General features: G+C 36.6%; 2 protein-coding genes across 2 annotated transcripts; both read left to right on the forward strand.

The window, feature by feature from the left end:
• Positions 1–14086: 14086 nt before the first annotated feature.
• Positions 14087–15306, forward strand: N7519_007964 (uncharacterized protein; the record flags this gene model as incomplete). Its single annotated transcript, XM_057294740.1, has 2 exons — positions 14087–14210; positions 14255–15306. The coding sequence occupies 2 exons, from the start codon at positions 14087–14089 to the stop codon at positions 15304–15306; spliced, it is 1176 nt and encodes a 391-aa protein (XP_057149551.1).
• Positions 15307–16223: 917 nt separating this feature from the next.
• N7519_007965 (uncharacterized protein) lies at positions 16224–19913 on the forward strand (the record flags this gene model as incomplete). Its single annotated transcript, XM_057294741.1, has 1 exon — positions 16224–19913. The coding sequence occupies one exon, from the start codon at positions 16224–16226 to the stop codon at positions 19911–19913; it is 3690 nt and encodes a 1229-aa protein (XP_057149552.1).
• Between the last annotated feature and the right edge of the window lie 805 nt (positions 19914–20718).

A 20718-nucleotide genomic window follows, 5' to 3' on the forward strand; every position in this document is an offset into this window, starting at 1 on the left:
TTAAAGGTTGACTTCTTGGAAGAAGAACCCAGCATTTGAAAGAAATGGCAATGTTAAGCAACTGGGACAATCTGAAAACCCTTGAAGTCCACTGTGAGAGAGATGTGATAGAAAAGTGAGAGAACTCTAGGGCTCTAAAGACGTACCATATAAGTATTGCTGACCAGTTGGTGCCTATGTCGACTGTTCTGAGGCATATTATCAATTGATTTGAATATCTATAGGGTTTATATGACTTGAAGGCCTTGCTACGTGCATGAAACCCTCCATGTCATCGTACAAATCCCGGTGAAAGAACCAGAAGAACTCCATACTCCGTATCCCTCATACGTGCACCTACCGCATAAACAAAGTGCGACGGTAATTGCTGAGGAATCCATACTGAAGGCTCAGGTAGGTATCATTAGTGAAGTCAACGTCCTCTTCGGTAAGCTTGAGCTGTCGGAATTTTCAGTGAGCTCGAAGGAAAGAAACCGGTGGCCTTCACCGCAGTGCGGTAGTATTGAAGTGGAACAGGCGCTATGCTTGGGGCTTGGTCACGGGGACTGGCCAGCCTCTCGCTCCTGGGGCTTGAAGAATTCGTGAATTGCCGCCTCGACACCGTGGGGCTGGGGGTCATTATGCACCCCGATAAAGCTTCATCGAGGAACTGGTCACTATCGTGGGCGGTGGTGCGTAGGAGGCCTGGTAAATCAGGGTCATCCGAGGATAATGACCCAAATTAGTCGTCAGGCTCAGATATGTCATCGTGGAGGCCCTTAGCTTGCTGAAGGGCTAAAATCTCGTTGATTGAGGGTGGATCGGATTTGTTAAGGTGAAGATAAAAGAAAAGAAGGGAAAACTAGGAGTGATGGTTATTTGAATGTGAGGACTGGAGGCTCACATCCTGAGCGAGAGAAGATGCCGGTTTTGGTAGGGCGGCAGGTATTTTGCTCTTTCTGAAATAGGAGCTCAGCATGAAACAGATGACAATGCTAAGTAATGGTACGATCAACCTTGAAATAATGAGAAGTGACGATATAAAAGTGAGAAAAGACCAAAGAGGTGACATATAAAGATTGACGAGTGGTTGATAATGCCATCGATTTCAATTCTCTGATATAGAAACGGCGATGGCCATATCTACTGGTCACTAAGACTTCAATACATTAGGAGACTACAGTACTTTTTCTACATCCTTTGACGTACATAACGTACACCATCTCAGCGCCCCTCATCAACGCACTTGACCATTCACACCTACACCCCCGGACATCCCAGCGCGGATCACCACGAAATCTAGCGAGAGGAAGTCGAAAGACATAACTATAAATCCAATTGTCATCGGTTAGTGGCAGAAGATCAGGAAGGGTGGATGAGGACCAGTCGATGAGCGCCGTTCCAAGTAGATTTCCTAAGAGGCCAACTAGTTCTCTGTGGCACAGACAGCCGGAAACGCTGTCACTAGTGGAATTGCCTTTGTATCGTGGAGCGGGGGAGAGAGAGGGGGCCGGGGCGGGGGGGGGGGGTGTATGCCGTGCTTGCGCTTTACACCGCTGACATCAGTGGGGACTCGCCCATGAGCAGTTAGCGCAATCATTAGTTACCCTAGGCGAGTGGTTGGCGATATATAGGGGAACGTCCCTACCTAGAGATAGTGCTCACGCTCGATATTCGTCGTAAAAATGATTGAAAAAAGCTTCGACCCGCTGTAAAGACTCCCCGACAGGGGTCTGACAGACGGGGATTTTGACCCACCTCTCTTCGAGGCGCCCAGTTCGCCCTTCTTGGTGGTTCCTAGAGACGGAAAACGTTCTAGGGGCTAAATTTCTTCGGAGAAAAGCTCTTCTATATGAAAATTGATGAATGTTCTGGAAGAAGTAATGATCCGAATGTCTTCTTGATTCCGTAAGAACTAGGGAAGTGTAGGATACACAAGAATTAGAAGGTGCCCAGGTGTGATTCCTGCCGACACGAAGGGAAAAATGTTGTGGCATATCACCTCGCGAACCCCGGTTTGATGGGGCTTCTCATTTACCTCACGCAGAGTCCCGTCCTTCTCCTCGATCCTTGCTCTTTAAGCAACGCCGAAGAGAGCAGTTTGTAAAAGCTCGCCAACGTTGGTTGATCCATCCTCCTGTAAGACATGGTGAGATGCTTCCTGCTTGATTTGGTCCCAGCGCCTAGCGTTCTTTTCGATCTCTTCAGCCAAGCCAGATGCATGGAATATCTCGCAGGGTTTTAATTTTTTCGGCCTAAAGGATAGTTATTTTATCCTTAAGTTACTAGATCTTATCTTTTAATTTCTTATAATTATAAGCGAGTTTATAGAACCGCTCTTTACTTAAGACCTAGTATAGACGTTTATAGATTAAAGATTTATCTTCTTTATTATATTTACTAGTATTAACTAGTCTCTATAGATTAGGGGTTAGAGTATTTAGATCGAGGGTAGCGACTATCTCTTACTTAAAGCTTTTATTATCTTTAAGTATAATAGTAGGCTACTTACCTCGGTTTATTAGTAGGTTTCTTTTCGATCCGGCTATTTTAATTAGTTAAAGACTTTAGTTTAGGATCGGGATTAAGGTTTTAACTATATAATACTAAAGAACGAAAGTAGAGAGGTAATAGGGCCGAGACTAATTATAATAATAGTCTATATAAACATACTATTAAAGAAATAAAAGGGGTATTTAGTATTATATTACTAGCTAGATCTTTAATAAAAAGAGCGTATTTTAACTAGAATACTAAGTATAAAGGGGAAAAGAAAAGAAGAAGAGAGAAAACATATACGATAAGGCCTTTATACGCCCTCGTCCTATCTCCTCATATAAATATAACAAACATCTATAAAGCGGAGTCATATAATAGAAAACTCCGCGGGCGGTGAACAATAGCAAAAAGACTTCGGCCGAAAAGATCCTTATAAGGCGGCCCGTCACGGCAGAAAGTCCAGTCCAGCCTCGATCGTCACAAAAGTCCCCCTTAGATAGCTCCTAGGTAAACGCCTAGGAGTTCTTTCTACCTTTACATTCATTATCTTCGCATACCGGTGCTCATAGATAAAGAAGAATATAGAAGGTAAGCCGTCAAGGAATATAATAAAAATAAAAGTATTTATAGAAAACCGGGCTATATCGTTAGGTTATTTATCCTAAAGAATAAAAGGGTTATCGATCTCTTCTATAGATAAAATAGAAAAGCCTATAATATTAGGGTGATATTAAATAAACTTAGGAAGGAAGAGTATATTACTATACACTCGCTACTCATTCCTAGGGGAATACTAGATATTTAAGCTACTCGGTCCTACTAAATATTATATTCTATTACTATCTAGAAGTTCTAAATAAACCATTGTTGGTATAATAGTGTATATATATATACTATATCAGTAAGGCATACTATGGAGGGAAGAAAAACTGTATTTATCTTACCGGTACTATCTAAGGCTATCCTAGATATATACTATATGGTAAGATTAATAATATAGAGAACCTCCTAGTATAATAATGAGGTAATAAAGATATCATGAAGATATCATAGATTATCTCAGATTTGCCTCCTAAAGGGGTTATAAAAGTATGCCTGATTTCTATCTCTAATGTAATATAACTAACTTCTCAATTTATTCTGATCTCTATTCTAACCCTACTTCCTATTTAAGATAAGTATAACCCTACTAATATATCTTATATAATCCTATTATATAAGATTATATAAGATAGGATTCCCCTAATAAGTTATAGTCTATATTAGACTATAATATATTATCTACTAAATTGCTTATAGATTATAAGCCCGGCTAGTAACCTATTTCCTATTTAGGAAATATAGGTATATATTTCCTATTAAAGAAAGGCTGAGCTTTTCCCGATTTATTTCCGATTTATCTCCGAAACTTATATACTATTATAGTATATTACTATAGATAGTATATAAATATTATATACTATATCTTAATATAGTATATATTTAAAGCACTATATACTATTAATAGTATATAGCACTACTCTAATATTATATCTCTCTATAGCCTTCTTAGAGAAGATATATCTCGCTAAATTAAAGGGATCGGAGAATTATATTATCTAGTCTATTAGGGTAAAAGCTACCCTAATAAAAGACGATCTATATACCCCTATAGAAAGTCCTTCTATAGAAGTAAAGAATAATAAAGCTATATCTATTTTAAAGCTTTATTATAATAACGGACTACTACTATATCTTAAAGATATAGAGAGTGCTTATAAAGCCTAGCTATGTCTTAAAGCCCTATATAATCCTAAAGGGTTTACTACTAAATATTTAACCCTAAAAGATTTCTTTAATACTACATTAAGTGATTTTAACTTAATAGAGGAGTATCTTAATAGGGTTAAAACACTAGTAGATAACCTAAAGGATGTGACGAGCCAGATCTACAGGCAGAGCCAGAATAGCAGAGCAAGAGAGTGCATTTCAACGAGAATACTAAAGACAGAGAAGAAAGAGAGAGAAAGGAAGCAAGGTCTGGCGAGCTCTGAGAAAGCTAATTAAACCAGAGATTTATGCAAACCATGCAAACCCTGTCCTTACTCGCTAAGCGAGAGCAAACAAATAATAAAGCAAACTAATCAAAAACATGTGATCTGGCATATGACATTATCAGATCATAATATAACCCCGGTACGAAAATCTATCTAGTCTCTAGATGTACGAAGACTAGCAATGGCGGTATCGTAATCAAAGGTATTACTAGACTCGAGAACTAAGAGATCTATCTTATTATTATTATATATATTCGAAGAAGCTGTCGTATGCGTGCTTAAATTCGAATGTGTAGTAGAGAAAGAATAACCGGCGAGCTACTATACGACGCTAATAAACTCTATATATATATAGAGAAGGTTTAATTACTAGGAAAGGCGGTTCCGAAGTGAGCCTTAAAGACCTTTATAAAAAGTAGAGATCTTTATAATATCGGGCTAATCTTATCTTTTAACTTTATAGAGAATATATTCAAATTTAGCGATATAAACTATAAGGGATTCTTCGGGAGACTATTTAATCGAAAGGAGATAATCCTCTACTTTTTAAATCTTATTTAGGTTATTATAGATATAATAAAGAGAGTCGAGAATAGTATTAAAATTATAAATACTAGAATTATATATAGCGGTAAGTTAGGGTAAAACTATAGCCTAAACTTAGCTAGCGAGATTAAGATAGATATAGTAGAACTAAGCTATAGAATCTCTTATAGCGGGTCCATCGATTACGAGCTTAGTACGGATTATAGTATCCTATATATCGTACTTTACTATAAGACCGGTGAATTTCTCTAGATCTAAAAGGGAGCTTTTTAGACGTTTCGAAATAGAGGGTTATACTATAGGTAGAGCTTACTAGAGAGTATACTAAAGACTCTAAATTTCGCTCTAGAGGTTATCGATAGTAGAAGAAAATTCTATATAAAGCTCTATATAAAGCTATTAAATTTGTTAATCTATTTTAACGATAGGATCTAGTAAAGTAGCGAGGTAAAAAAATTTATACTAGTACCTTTACCTAAAAAAGTAGAGAAAAAGAAAAATCTAGAGAGGAAATCCGGGGTAGAGTCTTAATATAAAGGGTCTAGATAGTCTCTCGCGCTTAGCTTACTAAATATCCCGGATAGCCTAATCTCTAGTTCACACACTTAGGTACGTTACGTTACCGAGCTATCTATAAAGAGAGAGATACTTCGAGCTAAGAGGTAGTAATAACCTCTATATAGCTATATAAGAGCGAATACCGATTCTTATCTATAGGCCTTTACAGAGAGGGTCTTTAGTATTATATAACGAGCTAGATCTATAGGCAGAGCTAGAATAGTAGAGTAAGAGAGTGCATTTCAACGAGAATACTAAAGATAGAGAGAGAAAGAGAGAGAAAGGAAGTAAGATCTGGCGAGCTCTAAGAAAGCTAATTAAACCAGAGATCTATACAAACCATGCAAACGCTGTCCTTACTCGCTAAGCGAGAGCAAACAAATAATAAAGCAAACTAATCAAAAACATGTGATCTGGCATGTGACATCATCAGATCATAACAAAGGAAAGGGTATAGACCTACCTAATTAGGTAGTTGTAGCCTAGGTCCTAAATAGTCTTAATAAAGACTATAATAGGTTTATTTAAAATATAACCCAATTATTAAGAAATAACCCTAATACGTATACTATTGAATCCCTATTTTCTAACTTAATTAATAAAGCTAGAGGAAGAGAATCTTACGCTTATAAGGGAAGCCATTATACGAATATTATAATGCTTATATTTAAGCATTAAAGGTCGTATATATTACGATCTGATACCAGATCTGTTTTTGATTAGTTTGCTTTATTTGTTTGCTCTCGCTTAGCGAGCAAGGACAGCGTTTGCATGGTTTGTATAGATCTCTGGTTTGATTAGCTTTCTCAGAGCTCGCCAGATCTTGCTTCCTTTCTCTCTCTTTCTTCTCTATCTTTAGTATTCTCGTTAAAATGCACTCTTTACTTTGCTCTAGCTTTACCTATAGATCTGGCTCGTTATATAATACTAAAGACCCTCTCTACAAAGGCCTATAGATAAGAATCGGTATTCGCTCTTATATAGCTATATAGAGGTTACTACTACCTCTTAGCTCGAAGCATCTCTCTTTATAGACAGCTCGGTGACGTGACGTACCTAAGTACGTAAACTAGAGATTAGGCTACTCCGGGATATTTAGTAAGCTAAGCGCGAGAGACTGTCTAGACCCTTTATATTAAGACTCTACCCCGGATTTCCTCCCGGATTTTTCTTTTTTTCTCCACTTTCTTAAGTAAAGGTACTAGTATAAGATTTTTCTTTTTTTACCTCGCTACCTTACTAGATCCTATTATTAAAATAGATTAACAAATTTAATAGCTTTATATAGAGCTTCGCGTAGAATTTTCTTCTACTATTGACAATCTCTAGAACGAAATTTAGAGCCTTTAATATACTCTCTAATAAGCTTTACCTATAGTATAACCCTCTATTTCGAAACGTCTAAAAAGCTCCCTTTTAGATCTAGAGAAATTCACCGGTCTTATAGTAAAGTACGATATATAGGATACTATAATCCGTACTAAGCTCGTAATCGACGGACCCGCTATAAGAGATTCTATAGCTTAGTTCTACTATATCTATCTTAATCTCGCTAGCTAAGTTTAGGCTATAGTTCTATCTTAGCTTACTACTGTGCGTAACTCCGGTATTTATAATTATAATACTATTCTCGACTCTCTTTATTATATCTATAATAACCTAAATAAGATTTAAGAAGTAGAGGATTGTCTCCTTTCGATTAAATAGTCTCCTAAAGAATCTCTTATAGCTTATATCGCTAAGTTTAAACGTATTCTCTATAAAGTAAAAGGATAAGATTAGCCCGATATTATAAAGATCTCTACTTTTTATAAAGGTCTTTAAGGCTCACTTCGGAACCGCCTTTTATAGCAATTAAACCTTCCCTATATATATATAGAGTTTATTAGCGTCGTATAGTAGCTCGCCGGTTATTCTTTCTCTACTATATATTCGAATTTAAACACGTATACGACAGCTTCTTCGAATACATATAATAATAATAAGATAGATCTCTCAGTTCTCGAGTCTAGTAACACTTTTAATTACAATACCGCCATTGCTAGTCTTTGTATATCTAGGGACTAGATAGATTTTCGTATGGGGTTATATTACGATCTGATACCAGATCTATTTTTAATTAGTTTGCTTTATTTATTTGCTCTCGCTTAGCGAGTAAGGACAGGGTTTGCATGGTTTGCATAGATCTCTGGTTTGATTAGCTTTCTTAGAGCTCGCCAGATCTTGCTTCCTTTCTCTCTCTTTCTTCTCTGTCTTTAGTATTCTCGTTGAAATGCACTCTTTTGCTTTGCTCTGGCTTTGCCTGTAGATCTGGCTCGTCACAGTATAAAAATAAGCCCTTTAAAGGAAAATATTATTAGCACTATGAGCAATTTAGCAGATAGTGTATTATAGTCTAATATAGACTATAACTTGTTAGGGGAATCCTATATTATATAATCTTATATAATAGGATTATATAAGATATATTAGTAGGGTTATACTTATCCTAAATAGGAAGTAGGGTTAGAATAGAGATTAGAATAAATTAAGAAGTTAGTTATATTATATCAGAGATAGAAATCAGGTATGCTTTTATAACCCCTTTAGGAGGTAAATCTAAGATAATCTATAATATCTTTATAATATGTTTATTATCTTATTATTATACTAGGAGGTTCTCTATATTATTAATCTTACTATATAGTATATATCTAGGATAGCCTTAGATAGTACCGGTAAGATAAATATAGTTTTTCTTCCCTCTATAGTATATCTTACTAATATAGTATATATATATATACTATTATACTAATATACCCCTATAATCCTTATTATCTTTATAAAGATTATAGTATATAGTATATATAGCTATAAAGTCTTATTAAAAACTAGTATATAATTAGAACCTTTTCAGGATAAAATATTATATATAGAAAAGAGTGCTTTATAGCTCTTTTTAGTCTTTATATATTATTTAGCTAAACTAGAGCTATATAAGACTTATATAAGGTATTATTAATATTTTTAGTTAAAAAGTTAGCTAATATATATTTAGAAGGTATTTAGATTATACTAACCTTTCTTTCTAATATAGCTTATTTTATAAAATAATATATAATTTTAATATATTTTAATTTCTTAAAGAATTCTAGATTTTTAGCTAATTTCTTAGCTAAATTATTATTAACTAAGATAGTAGGTATACTAGCTATATACCCTAATTCTAGCCTTTTATTTAAATAATTAAATATATTAGCTAGATATATAGCTTTTTTAATAGTTTCTTTTAAAGCTATATATTTAGCTTTATAGCTACTAAATATTATAGTTTTTTATAGTTAAGAATTCTAACTAATAGGATTATTTAATACTATAAAGGGGTCTAGGCTAAATATATAGCCTAATATAGATTTTTATTAATCTATATTATTATCTTAATTAGAATTAGAATAGCCTTTTATATATAAGTCTTTTTTAAATACTTATATACTAATCCTAATTTAGGATATATTAATAAATATTTCTATATTTTATTAAAAGCTATAGAATACTCTTTACTAAGATTATTTATATATCTAGTATAGTATATAGTAGTAAAGATTATATTAGGCCTAGTTTTTAAAGCTAAATAGAGTAAAGACCCTATTTATTTCTAATAGCTATTAATATTATTAAAGTTTATACTAGTATTATTTTTCTTTAATTTTAGCCCTAGCTCTTTTAGTATTTTAATAGGCTTATAACTAAGATTATTTATTATAGAAAATTTATTTAATAGTTTCTCTATATAACCCTTTTAGTCTATATATAGTATTTTTATCTAATAATTAATTTTAATATTATTATCTAAGAATATTAATACTATACTAATTTCTCCTATCTTTATATAGTAGCTAATTTTAGCTACTATATTTCTTATATAGTCTAAATTTTTATATATAACTAATATATTATTAATATAATATATAAGTATATATTAATCTTTATAGTTTATATAAATACCTTTATTATAGAGGAATACTCTAAAGTTAAATTTAGCTAATAGTTTAGATAGATATTTATATTAGAGTCTAAGGCTCTATTATAGATTATATAGTATTTTCTTTAAATAGTAGTAATTTTTAGGATTATCTTTATATACTCCTATAGATAGGATAGTATATATATTAGTATCTATATTAGTATATATAAAGATATTTTTAATATTATATTATAATATATACTAGCCTTTATTAATAGCTATTATTAGTAATAGATATTAAGACTTAGTTCTATATATAGTAAAAAAGGTCTCTAAGAAATTAACCCCTAGTTTTTAGTAAAATCTTTAAATTACCTATCTAGCTTTATATCTAATAATTTTATTACTATTAATAATATAATCCTTATCTAGATTAGGATTATTTATAGGTTTTTTTTTTAAAAACCTATTTATTTTTAATAAAGTTTATATTAGATAGTATATTTATTATTTTATACGTTCTTCATTTTTCTAATTCTTCTATTTTAATATAGTAAGCCTTTAACTATTCGTCCTTTTCTAGACTATTAATAGCTTTTTAATAGCTATTAGATTCTAATAGTATTAAAGTAGTTAATAAAAACCTATTATCTATATTAGTTTTAATCGAGCTAATATAGTTAATTAATATAGTATCTTTTATAGAATATAATTTAGATATTTATATTTCTATCTTATAATAAAGATTAGTAGTAATTCTTCTAAAGTTCTCTCTTCTAGTTAATACTTTATTCTTATCTTTATTAAGAAATATAGGATCTATATTAACCTTTTTTAAGCTTATAAACTTAGTTTTTTTTATAAAGACTATTTTTATAATAGAGATTTATATTTCTAGATAGTCTCTTTAGAAATTTATTTTTATATATTATAATATCTCTAGACTATAGGCTTTTTTACCTTTTATAATCCTATAGCTTATAATATTTATAATTACTATAGCCTATAACTATAGCTTCTTCCTTTCTAAAAGATAGCTTAGTTTTATATTTATTTATATAATAATAGGCTAAAAAGCCTTAGATCTTAATATTTTATATATTAGACTTTTTATTATAAAATACTTTAAAAGGTATTTTATACCCTAATACTTTATATAAAGACCTATTATAAATATAGATAGTAGCCTATATTATTTCTTTTTATAAATATCTAAGGCTTTTTAATTATATTAATAATACTTTTATTTTATTAAATAGAGTAAGATTTATTCTTTCTATTAGTCTATTAGACTCTTTAATATAACTAGAAATAATTATATAGTTAATATTATATTTAGTTAGAGCTAATTTAAATTATTTATTTATATACTCTCTACTATTATTAGTAAAGAGTTCTTTAATCTTTCTATTAGTAATATTTTCTATTAAAGCTTTATAATTTTTAAATACTTTATAAATATTATCTTTATTATATAATAAGATTATCTATAAATATCTAGATTTTTTATCTAGAAAAGTAATATAATACCTATATTTATTATAGATAGATAGTAAAGGTCTATTTAAATTACTATATATCCTATCTAAGATTTTATATTTAGTAGGATTAACTAACTTCTTATAGATATTCCTATTATCTTTAGATAATAGGTATACTTTATATTTTTTCTTTAAAAAAAGCCTTAATTACTTCTAAAGATATTTTTATCCCTAAAAGTCTTAATAGAAGTATTCTTAGAGTCTATATATTAATATACCCTAGTCTTATATACTATAATTTAATAGTATTAATAATACTATTTTTAATAGCTTTATCTAGAATATAACTATTATTACTTTTAGTAGTTATACTAAAATAATTAGTTTTAATATCTATTTTAGTATTAATAGATTTCTTTAATATAGTAGTATTTATATAATAAAGATTATTCTTTTTATTACTAATAGTAACTATTTTCTTTAATAGTATATATAAATAGGCCTTATTTTTTATAAATAAAGCTATTAAATTATATAACTAATAAATACTTATTAAATTTATATCTAAATTAGATATATAATATATATCTTTTAATAAATATATATAGCTAGTATTTAATTTTATATATATATTACTTTTATAAATTATTTTAGTTATATTAGCCTTACCCTATTTTATTAAAGTAGTAGTAGGTTTATAATAAGAATAGTATTCTAATTTATATATAATATTAATAGTAATAGTACTATTAAAAATAAAGTCTACTTTTCTATTTATAGGTTTTAATCCTATTATTATCTAATTTTTTTAGTATTTAATATAGTACTATATATTAAAAAAGGATATATCTCTTTATATTTATAGATATTATCTATATTTAGTAGTTAATTACTAGCTTCTTTTAAAAGCTATTTTTTAATACTAGTATATAGATTTTTATCTAGTTTATTAACTAGATTAAATATATCTATATCTTTAATAGTAGATTTAAATATATTTACTATATTAGATATAATATAATTATTTATTTTAGTTTAATTAGTATTATTAGAGCTATTAGCTTTATTAGCTAATTTAACTCTATATAACTTTCTAATAGCTAAAATAGATAGTTTAATAGCTTTTTTAACCCTTTTATCTCTAGGTTTCTAGCTTTTAAATATTAAATTAGGAAATAATAGCTAGTAGTTATTAATATTATAACTAATAACTTTATAATATTAATAATATTTTCCTTTAAAAAGCTTATTTTTATATAACTTTTAATATTTATATTTAAATATTATAACCTTTATATAATAACTTCTTTTATAAATATAGGATTCTCTATCTCTAATATTATTAATTAAACTAGAAAATAGAGATTTAATAGTATATATATTAGGGTTATTTCTTAATAATTAGATTATATTTCAAATAAATCTATTATAGTCTTTATTAAAACTATTTAAGATTTAGGCTATAACTATCTAATTAGATAGGTTTATACCCTTTCTTTTAAGATTATCTACTAGTATTTTAACCCTATTAAAATACTTTTCTATTAAATTAAAATTACTTAATATAGTATTAAAAAAATCTTTTAAGATTAAATATTTAGTAATAAAACCTTTAGAATTATATAAGGCTTTAAAATATAGCTACGTTTTATAAGTACTTTCTATATCTTTAAGATATAATAATAGTCTATTATTATAATAAAGCTTTAAAATAGATATAGCTTTATTATTCTTTACTCCTATAGAAGGGCTATCTATAGAGATATATAAATTATCTTTTATTAGAGTAGCTTTTACTCTAATAGACTAGATAATATAATTCTCCGATCCCTTTAATTTAAAGAGATATATCTTCTCTAAAGAAGCTATAGAGAGATATAATATTAGAGTAGTACTATATACTATTAATAGTATATAATATTTATATACTATCTATAGTAATATACTATAATAGTATATAAGCTTTAGAGATAATTCGGAAATAAATCGGTAAAGTCTCGGCCTTTCTTTAATAGGAAATATATACCTATATTTCCTAAATAAGAAATAGGTTACTAGCTAGGCTTATAACCTATAAATAATTTAGTAGATAATATATTATAGTCTAATATAGACTATAACTTAATAGGGGAATCCTATCTTATATAATCTTATATAATAGGATTATTTAAGATAATATATTAGTAGGGTTATACTTATCCTAAATAGGAAGTAGGGTAGCCTTAGATAGTACCGGTAAGATAAATATAGTTTTTCTTCCCTCCATAGTATGCCTTACTAATATAGTATATATACACTATTATACTAATAGTTGTGATTATACGTATTCCAAAATCAATGCTATAGGGTAATAACTATACTAGAGGCTAGAAAGTATGCTATAGGCCAGAAAGTATGCTATAGGCCAGAAAGTATACTACGAAAGACGATGGTACATGCACAAATTGTTTCGTGAGAGACTTCATCCCCAAATTTCTATAGTAATTGGGCTACTAGTTTAAAAAACAATTTTGTTATAGCATATAGTAATATTCGAAATCAGCTTTACCTTTAACCTCTCTTTATCTCCTAGGGCCCCACCTATAGCACACTAGGCCATATTAGGATATAGTTCCGCTAGCTTTATATTGTCTAGGTACCTACGGTCAATCATCGTAAAATATAGTCTTCTCACGACCTTATAAGTACGCTCTACTATACTTCCGGAAATCGGTATTACTACTTATAATCTTTTATTACTTATCGAGCTATAGTCGAACTATATACTAAGGAACGCTAAACTACCCTTAGTATAGTAAATAGTACCCCTTAGTGCCCTAATTTTACCGAATATATTATGTTTCCTTAATATATATTTATTATCTATAATGGCTAGATACCTGCTACCTTAGTGCCCCACCATCCTACCTCAAACTCATCTAGGAGCCTTGATCGATCAACCTAGAGATGACCCCGAAGGGGTTTCATTCTATCCATCTTTGACTAGTCCTCAAGCATGCCACCGTCGTTTTCCCGTCATTTCAATTCTCGCGAAGAGCTCTCCTATGTATCAACTCACGAATCCCAGCGACATCTTCTCAGTTCTCCTGATCCTTGGCGGCGACGTCGTTTGGCGGGCGATCGCGCAGCTGGCGGGACCGCCAGTCACTCCGATCGCTTTTCCTTTCGGTGTGTATATTCTGTTCCTGTTCATCTATGTCTGACATTTACAGGGTGGGTTGCCTACGTCGTATCGGCCCTTCTGACCGCCATTGGCGAAAATAACTTCATGCCAGCACTGGAAAATCCATGTAAGGTGATCAATAGGCGCACAGGCTACGTCCGCGAAAACAACAGTTTCATCCTTGGTCGTATCATGCGAGATCTCGAGGTCTGGATGGACAACCGAATCAAAGAGCATATGCGACGTATGCTCGAGCAGCGATGGGAGATATCCAGACATGACAGGGAGAGGCCTGCCCAGCGTGGATCCGGCGAAGCTGTGCGAAAGCCTGTCCGTGGCGGTCTCTGTGTTTCGATCTACCACGCTGGTCAAGCGCAATCCGGCCACCCAGGGCATGACTGGCTTTATTTCCTTGGGTTTGCTACTGCGTTACTGCAACTAGGCATCGCGGCGATTCCCTGTGGGCTAGATGGCGATTGGAGCATTCTTGTGGTCACAGCAGCTGGAATTATTCTTTCATTTACTGCAGCAAGTCTCCGACAGTGGCCGAAAGAGAAATGGGCGTGTCGCCACAATTCCACAAAGACGGTGATCCTTACCAAAGGAAACGGCAGTCAACATGCGATTGTCATAATTGGGGATAACAAAGGCTTGGATATCGAACACCTGGCAACCGGACCTAGTGCGACGGATGTTTCGATCCCCTTCAGTGTCACCAAGATTGCTCTTTTGATTATAGCTTTTCTTTGGGTAGCTCTGCTGGTTGTTGCTGCCGGTGTCAAGCAGCATTCCTGGTTTCTACTTGCTATTGGAGCGATTGGAATCCTAGAGGATATTTTCGTTGCAGGATCACCCCGACACCCCGCCGCGTTTGGGATGCCCCTTAACTTTGAGAATGTGATTGGTGAGGCGAAAGTCATGAACACTCTATTCGCGGTGGAGCAGGCATATTCGCGAGTAGGCAGGAGCATGTTAGATACCTTCTTTCCGGGGAAGCTACGGCCGAAAGAGCGGGAGAGATGTGATGAGTCTGAAAGGCTAGCGGACGCCATGGATCAGTCTCTGGCAGACCAAAATGATTCTCGGCCCATGCATGCATAGGTTACCTAGATCTTTACCAGCACTTAGTTAAAGCGACATGAGGCAAGTTTGTCTCCCTCGGGATATTATGGGGTGTGATGATGGTCTACGATCTTACGCTCTCGGTGGTTGCGTCGTTTCATGGTACAGTACATATTTACAAAGCAACGTATAATGTCCAATGGAGGCAAGTTGAAGTTGCGTCATTGTAAAATGTGGCATGTTGGCAAACCGTCGGACCGATAGTCTATTCTGAGGAATGAAAAAATATCTACCAATGTCTTAGCTGATACGTTTGAGGTTGTCACCCGCAGATTATATCCCAATGAGTAATAACGTTGGAGTATAAGATATCAGAGCAGACGATCAGTTGGCGGGTCCATACTGATTCGACCTGGGGTGTCGAGGATAGGAAATTGCCGTCCGAAGGTCGCTGCCAAGCTCATCTGAAGGCTGCCAGCGTGTGGCTCATTTGCGGCCAGTGGTCGGGCGTGGCCGCTTTGGCGTCGCGCGACCGGGAGGGCAGAGGTGAGGAGGATGGGCAAGAATCATCCCAAGTCGCGCGATCGTCACTTTCCCCCAGCTGATCTACAGTTTAATATCATTGGACTGTCGTTCACCTCGAAGGACTCGAAAGTCTTGGCATTTCGCACACTCCCACAATCAAGGGGTTCAGCTTGGTAGTCACGTGCTTAACCCTGCTCGTATCTCAAGACTCGGCCTCGCTCGTGGTCCTTCGAAATTACGGTCCGCTTCAAGGGTCTCCCTTCAAGAACTCCTATGTGGCCAGAGGGGTTTCCTGCGTTCGAGAAACATAGAGCCAAGAAGTCCTTGAAGTGGGGCAAACTTGGTATCCCGTCAGTCGGGAAGGACTTGCTGGCTCCAAGAGCCTTTTGTGAACATCGTGAAGTCTGCTTTAACAGCGGCTGGTACGGACTATGGGTTCGGATTGCGATATGCTCCTGGAAACATTGCAGAGGGTGAAACAACTCAACTTTTGCCCGAATCGCATATGGGCTGTTGCAGGGGAGAAATTACCGGAGCTTGTGCCAGATTTCGACATAATCCCAGGAACCGGAGACAATCTTGACGAGCATGAGAACTACAATGAGCATAACGAGTGCACACCCAATTTTTGCGAATATTCTCAGCGTGATTTTACAGCTGTTCAGCAGCGTCATGAGTGCAAGGAGGCTAACTGTCGACAACTGCGTGACCGTTTTTCGAGGGTTATGCTAGAGAGAGCTGTACGCAATGGAAAGCCAACGGTGTGGAATTTGGCTGGAGACTGTTTGCTCGAACCTCCTCAGCCATATATGGCTATTTCTCACGTTTGGTCGGATGGAACCGGAACCGGAGCCTGGAAAGACGGCGATGTCAACGAGTGCCTGTATACATTTTTCCAAGATATTGCAAAACAATTCCAATGCGACGGAATATGGTGGGACACACTGTGCATTCCCCGTGAAAAGGCAGCCCGTATCAAAGCTCTCCAACAGATGCAGACCAGTTACGAGGACGCCCGAATCACCTTAGTGCACGATAGTTTCCTCCGAAACTGGGAATGGGATCCTAAAACCGCATGTTTTGCCATACTGATGTCGCCTTGGTTCAGCCGAGGCTGGACCGCTTTGGAATTGACCAAGTCGCGCAAAGTAAAGGTGATCTTCAGAGGATATCGTGGCCCTATAATCAAGGATCTTGACGAAGAGATTCTCGGAAAGGATGACGACCCTAATGGCCCCCGTAAGGAAGCATCTTGGATTATTAGGAATCTCCGGAAGAAATTCACGACACTAAATGACCTCTTGACTGTGTTGAGCTCGCGGTATACGTCTTGGCCTAAGGACATAGCCATCATCTCTGCACTCTTAGTGGGCATTGTACCAAATGAGCGACAGCAGGACACTTATAAGAGTATTTTGACAAAATTCGGCCGGCTTTCGCCAGGACACCTCTTTCATAACTCCATAACGATGTCCAAAGGATTCAGCTGGTGTCCGGCCAAACTATTTGACATGCCTTTAGACTCCTCTGACCCCAGTTTAACTATTTCTGAAGGCGGCGACGTCCAAGGGAAGTGGCGTATTATTCCTGTTGGGGCCGAACTCGAAATGAACTGCTGGTGGGGTAGCACGCATTCTCTGATAAGACGGCAGCTCAAATATGCCCTTACCAGAAACCGTCAAGACTGCCACCTCTTAGCCGAATGCGGTACTGTGCCGATAGGAAGGGCTTTGCTTGTGAGAAAAATGCAAGGGACCTCCCGCTACCAATATATTGGTGCGGTGTACCTCCGTCAGGAGCTAAGGGAGAAGAATGATCAATGGATCGAAACGACAGTGACAATATCAGGTTATCGTGATGACATGGAAATGAGTTCTGTTCATCCAGGTAATAATCAACCAGGAGACAAGGAAGACGCATCCCATTTGAATCTGGAGAAAGAGAATCCGTCAAACGTTACTTCTAAAACCGAGAGACTTCACTGTGCCATATGGAGAGGGGATTACCACACATTCCACAAGCTAATCGAAGAGTCCAGCCTGGATGTCCCGGATCAACTTGGCCGGCGCCCTCTACATCTTGCATCGGAACGTGGACACAAGCAGATGGTCGAAGATTTAGTACGTTATAAAGTTGATTTGGACGTACGGTGCGATAATGGTCAGACTGCGTTGCATCGCGCTGCTTGGGCTGGCTCCACTGCCGTCGTGAGAGTCCTGCAAGATAGAGTCGATGAAATGGCAAAGGACAAGGCTGGTAATACTGCATTGCATATAGCAGCGCAGATGGGATTTGCGTCCGTTGTGAAATTGCTTATTAAGAAAAGCCCTGTTAATATGGAGGGCTATAACAATTTGACGCCCATTCACTTCGCGGTGATGAACGAGCATAGGACAGTGGTGGAGTTGCTCAAAGATGCCGACGTTGAAGCTAAAGATTATATGATTGGTTGGACATCGCTACATTGCGCAGCCGATAACGGGGACCAAGATATAGTCAAACTACTGATTCACCGCGGCGCGGAAGTCAACGTGCAAGACGATCGAGTAGGTTGGACACCTCTACATCTGGCGGCAATGAATGGGCACAGGCTGGTCGTTGGTCTTCTGCTCAGGAACGGCGCCAAAATTACGATTAAAGACAAATACGACTGGACACCTCAACGATTCGCTGAAATAAATGGACACACAGAGGTATTTAAGCTACTGCACGATAAGAGCGCCGATGCTATCTTCGCAAATGAAGTACGTTGGACACCTCTGCACTGCAAGGCGATAAACAACGAGCGGGGGTTCGTCAAAACACTGGCATACAGCGGTTCTGAGGTCTTTTTCAGTGAGAAGGATAAAAGCTGGACGCCACTGCAATTCGCGATAGAGAACGGACTCGAAACCGCGATCCGACGGCTGCTTGAGGTGGGCTTCAATATCAAGACAAAGTATGGCCAGACGTCGCTACACTGGGCTGCCGAGCACGGGCACAAGGCGTTCGTGCGGCTGATGCTCGAGAAGGGTGTTGATAAAGAGGCCGAATCCCTGTTTGGCGGAGCGCCGCTGCACTGTGCCGCCGAGCGCGGCTATGGTGAAGTTGCGCAGCTCCTCCTTGAGGCAGGCGCCGATAAGGACTCTAAAGCTCGGGATGGGTGCACACCGCTGCATAGGGCCGCGTCAAACGGGCACGAAGTGGTAGTGCGGCTCCTCCTTGAGGTTGGCGCTCACAGAGAGGCTAAAACCCGAGATGACCGCACACCTCTACATAAGGCCGCCGAGAGCGGGCACGAGGCAATCACGCAGCTGCTGCTTGAGAACGGCGCGGATAAGGAAGCTAAAGACGCAGATAACCAAACGCCGCTGCATGACGCCGCTAAGAGCGGACACGAGGCGGTCGCGCGGCTGCTAGTCAAGGCGGGTGCCGACAAGGACTCCAAAGCTCGAAATGGCAACACGCCGCTGCATAGGGCCGCGTCTGGCGGGTATGAAGTGGCAGTGCGACTCCTTCTTAAGGCAGGCGCTTTCAGAGAGCCAAAAACTCTAGATGGCTCCACGCCACTGCATAACGCCGCCCAGGCCGGGCATGAAGTAGTCGCGCGGCTGCTACTCGAGGCAGGCGTCGACAAGGAAGCAATACGCTGGGATGGTTGTACGCCGCTGCATAGGGCCGCCATAGGCGGGCATGAGGCAGTAGTGTGGCTGCTACTCGAGAATGGCGCTGATAAAGAAGCTATAGCTTGGAATCGCCACGGCGTTTTGCATTGCTGCACTCCGTTACATGGAGCCGCCATAGGCGGTCACGAGGCAGTCACGCAGCTGCTACTAGAGAAGGGCGCCGACATGGAGGCTAAAGACTCGGACGGCTACACGCCGCTGCATAGAGCTGCTATAGGCGGGCACGAGGCAGTCGCGCAGCTGCTACTCGAGAAGGGCGCCGACAGGAAGGCTAAAGACTCGAACGGCTGCACGCCACTGCATAGGGCCGCGTCTCGCGGGCATGAAGTGGTAGTGCGGCTCCTTGAGGCCGGCGCTCACAGAGAGGCTAAAGCCCGAGATGATCGCACACCTCTACAGTCATATTCGAAATCAGTTTTAACTCCACACTCTTGCGTCTTGATTCACGAACCCTAACTCGAAACACGCTAGTCTAATTTTAGCTTTTCCCCTCGCAATCCCTGTAGGGCTGTATCGTATCCACTGGTAACTACAAATGAGTCATTGCTATAGTACCGTAATCTCCCGTAGAAACCGATGGAATTCTTCGTGTCAACAGACCAAAGAAAGGGAGAATTCTAACAATCTGGCAAGATCCTTCTTTTATTCTCTCCACTTGTTTGTTTTCTTGTCACGCGCAGCTTTCACGTACACTCATTTGACACCCAAAAGAAGGCTGCGATGACGCATGCCACAGATAATTAATTCTGGTACTAGATAGAGTAGCCTCTTAACAATCGAAAAACCTGGTGAAAGCGCTCTGACAAAAGGTTGTCCCTAACCGTCAGGTGACAGCTGAGGGCACTACTACTGTCGCTTCAGTAAATGGTCGTACATATAGCAATCTGACGAAACAATTTGACTATAGAGATATTGTTTTGACAGTCATCGAGAAGCAGCTTCTGATGTGGTCAAGTGTGTTCTCCAAGCACTTGAGGGTAAGGAGCGCATGTTTTAATATGAACGACTAAATAAAGTACATAGTCAATCATGGTCCAGATGAAAACTTATGTGAGATGCCGTGAGACCACAATAACAACAAGATTATTTAAAAAATCCCGGTTCGTTTTGACGTTAGAAGCCACTTTGCTATTCAGGCAGTCCATGTTTGACATGGAAAAACTCCCTGACACTGTAATGGGCAAGTTGTAATCGTAGTCCGGCGGAGCTGGGGTAAACAGGGGTCACAAAGCCTTTGCAAATTGAGATGCACAATTCCAAT

This window comes from Penicillium mononematosum, assembly GCF_028829835.1.
Source record: "Penicillium mononematosum strain IBT 11891 chromosome Unknown utg000003l:1.0-8172316.0:1.0-8177699.0, whole genome shotgun sequence".
Classification (NCBI taxonomy): Eukaryota; Fungi; Ascomycota; class Eurotiomycetes; order Eurotiales; family Aspergillaceae; genus Penicillium; species Penicillium mononematosum.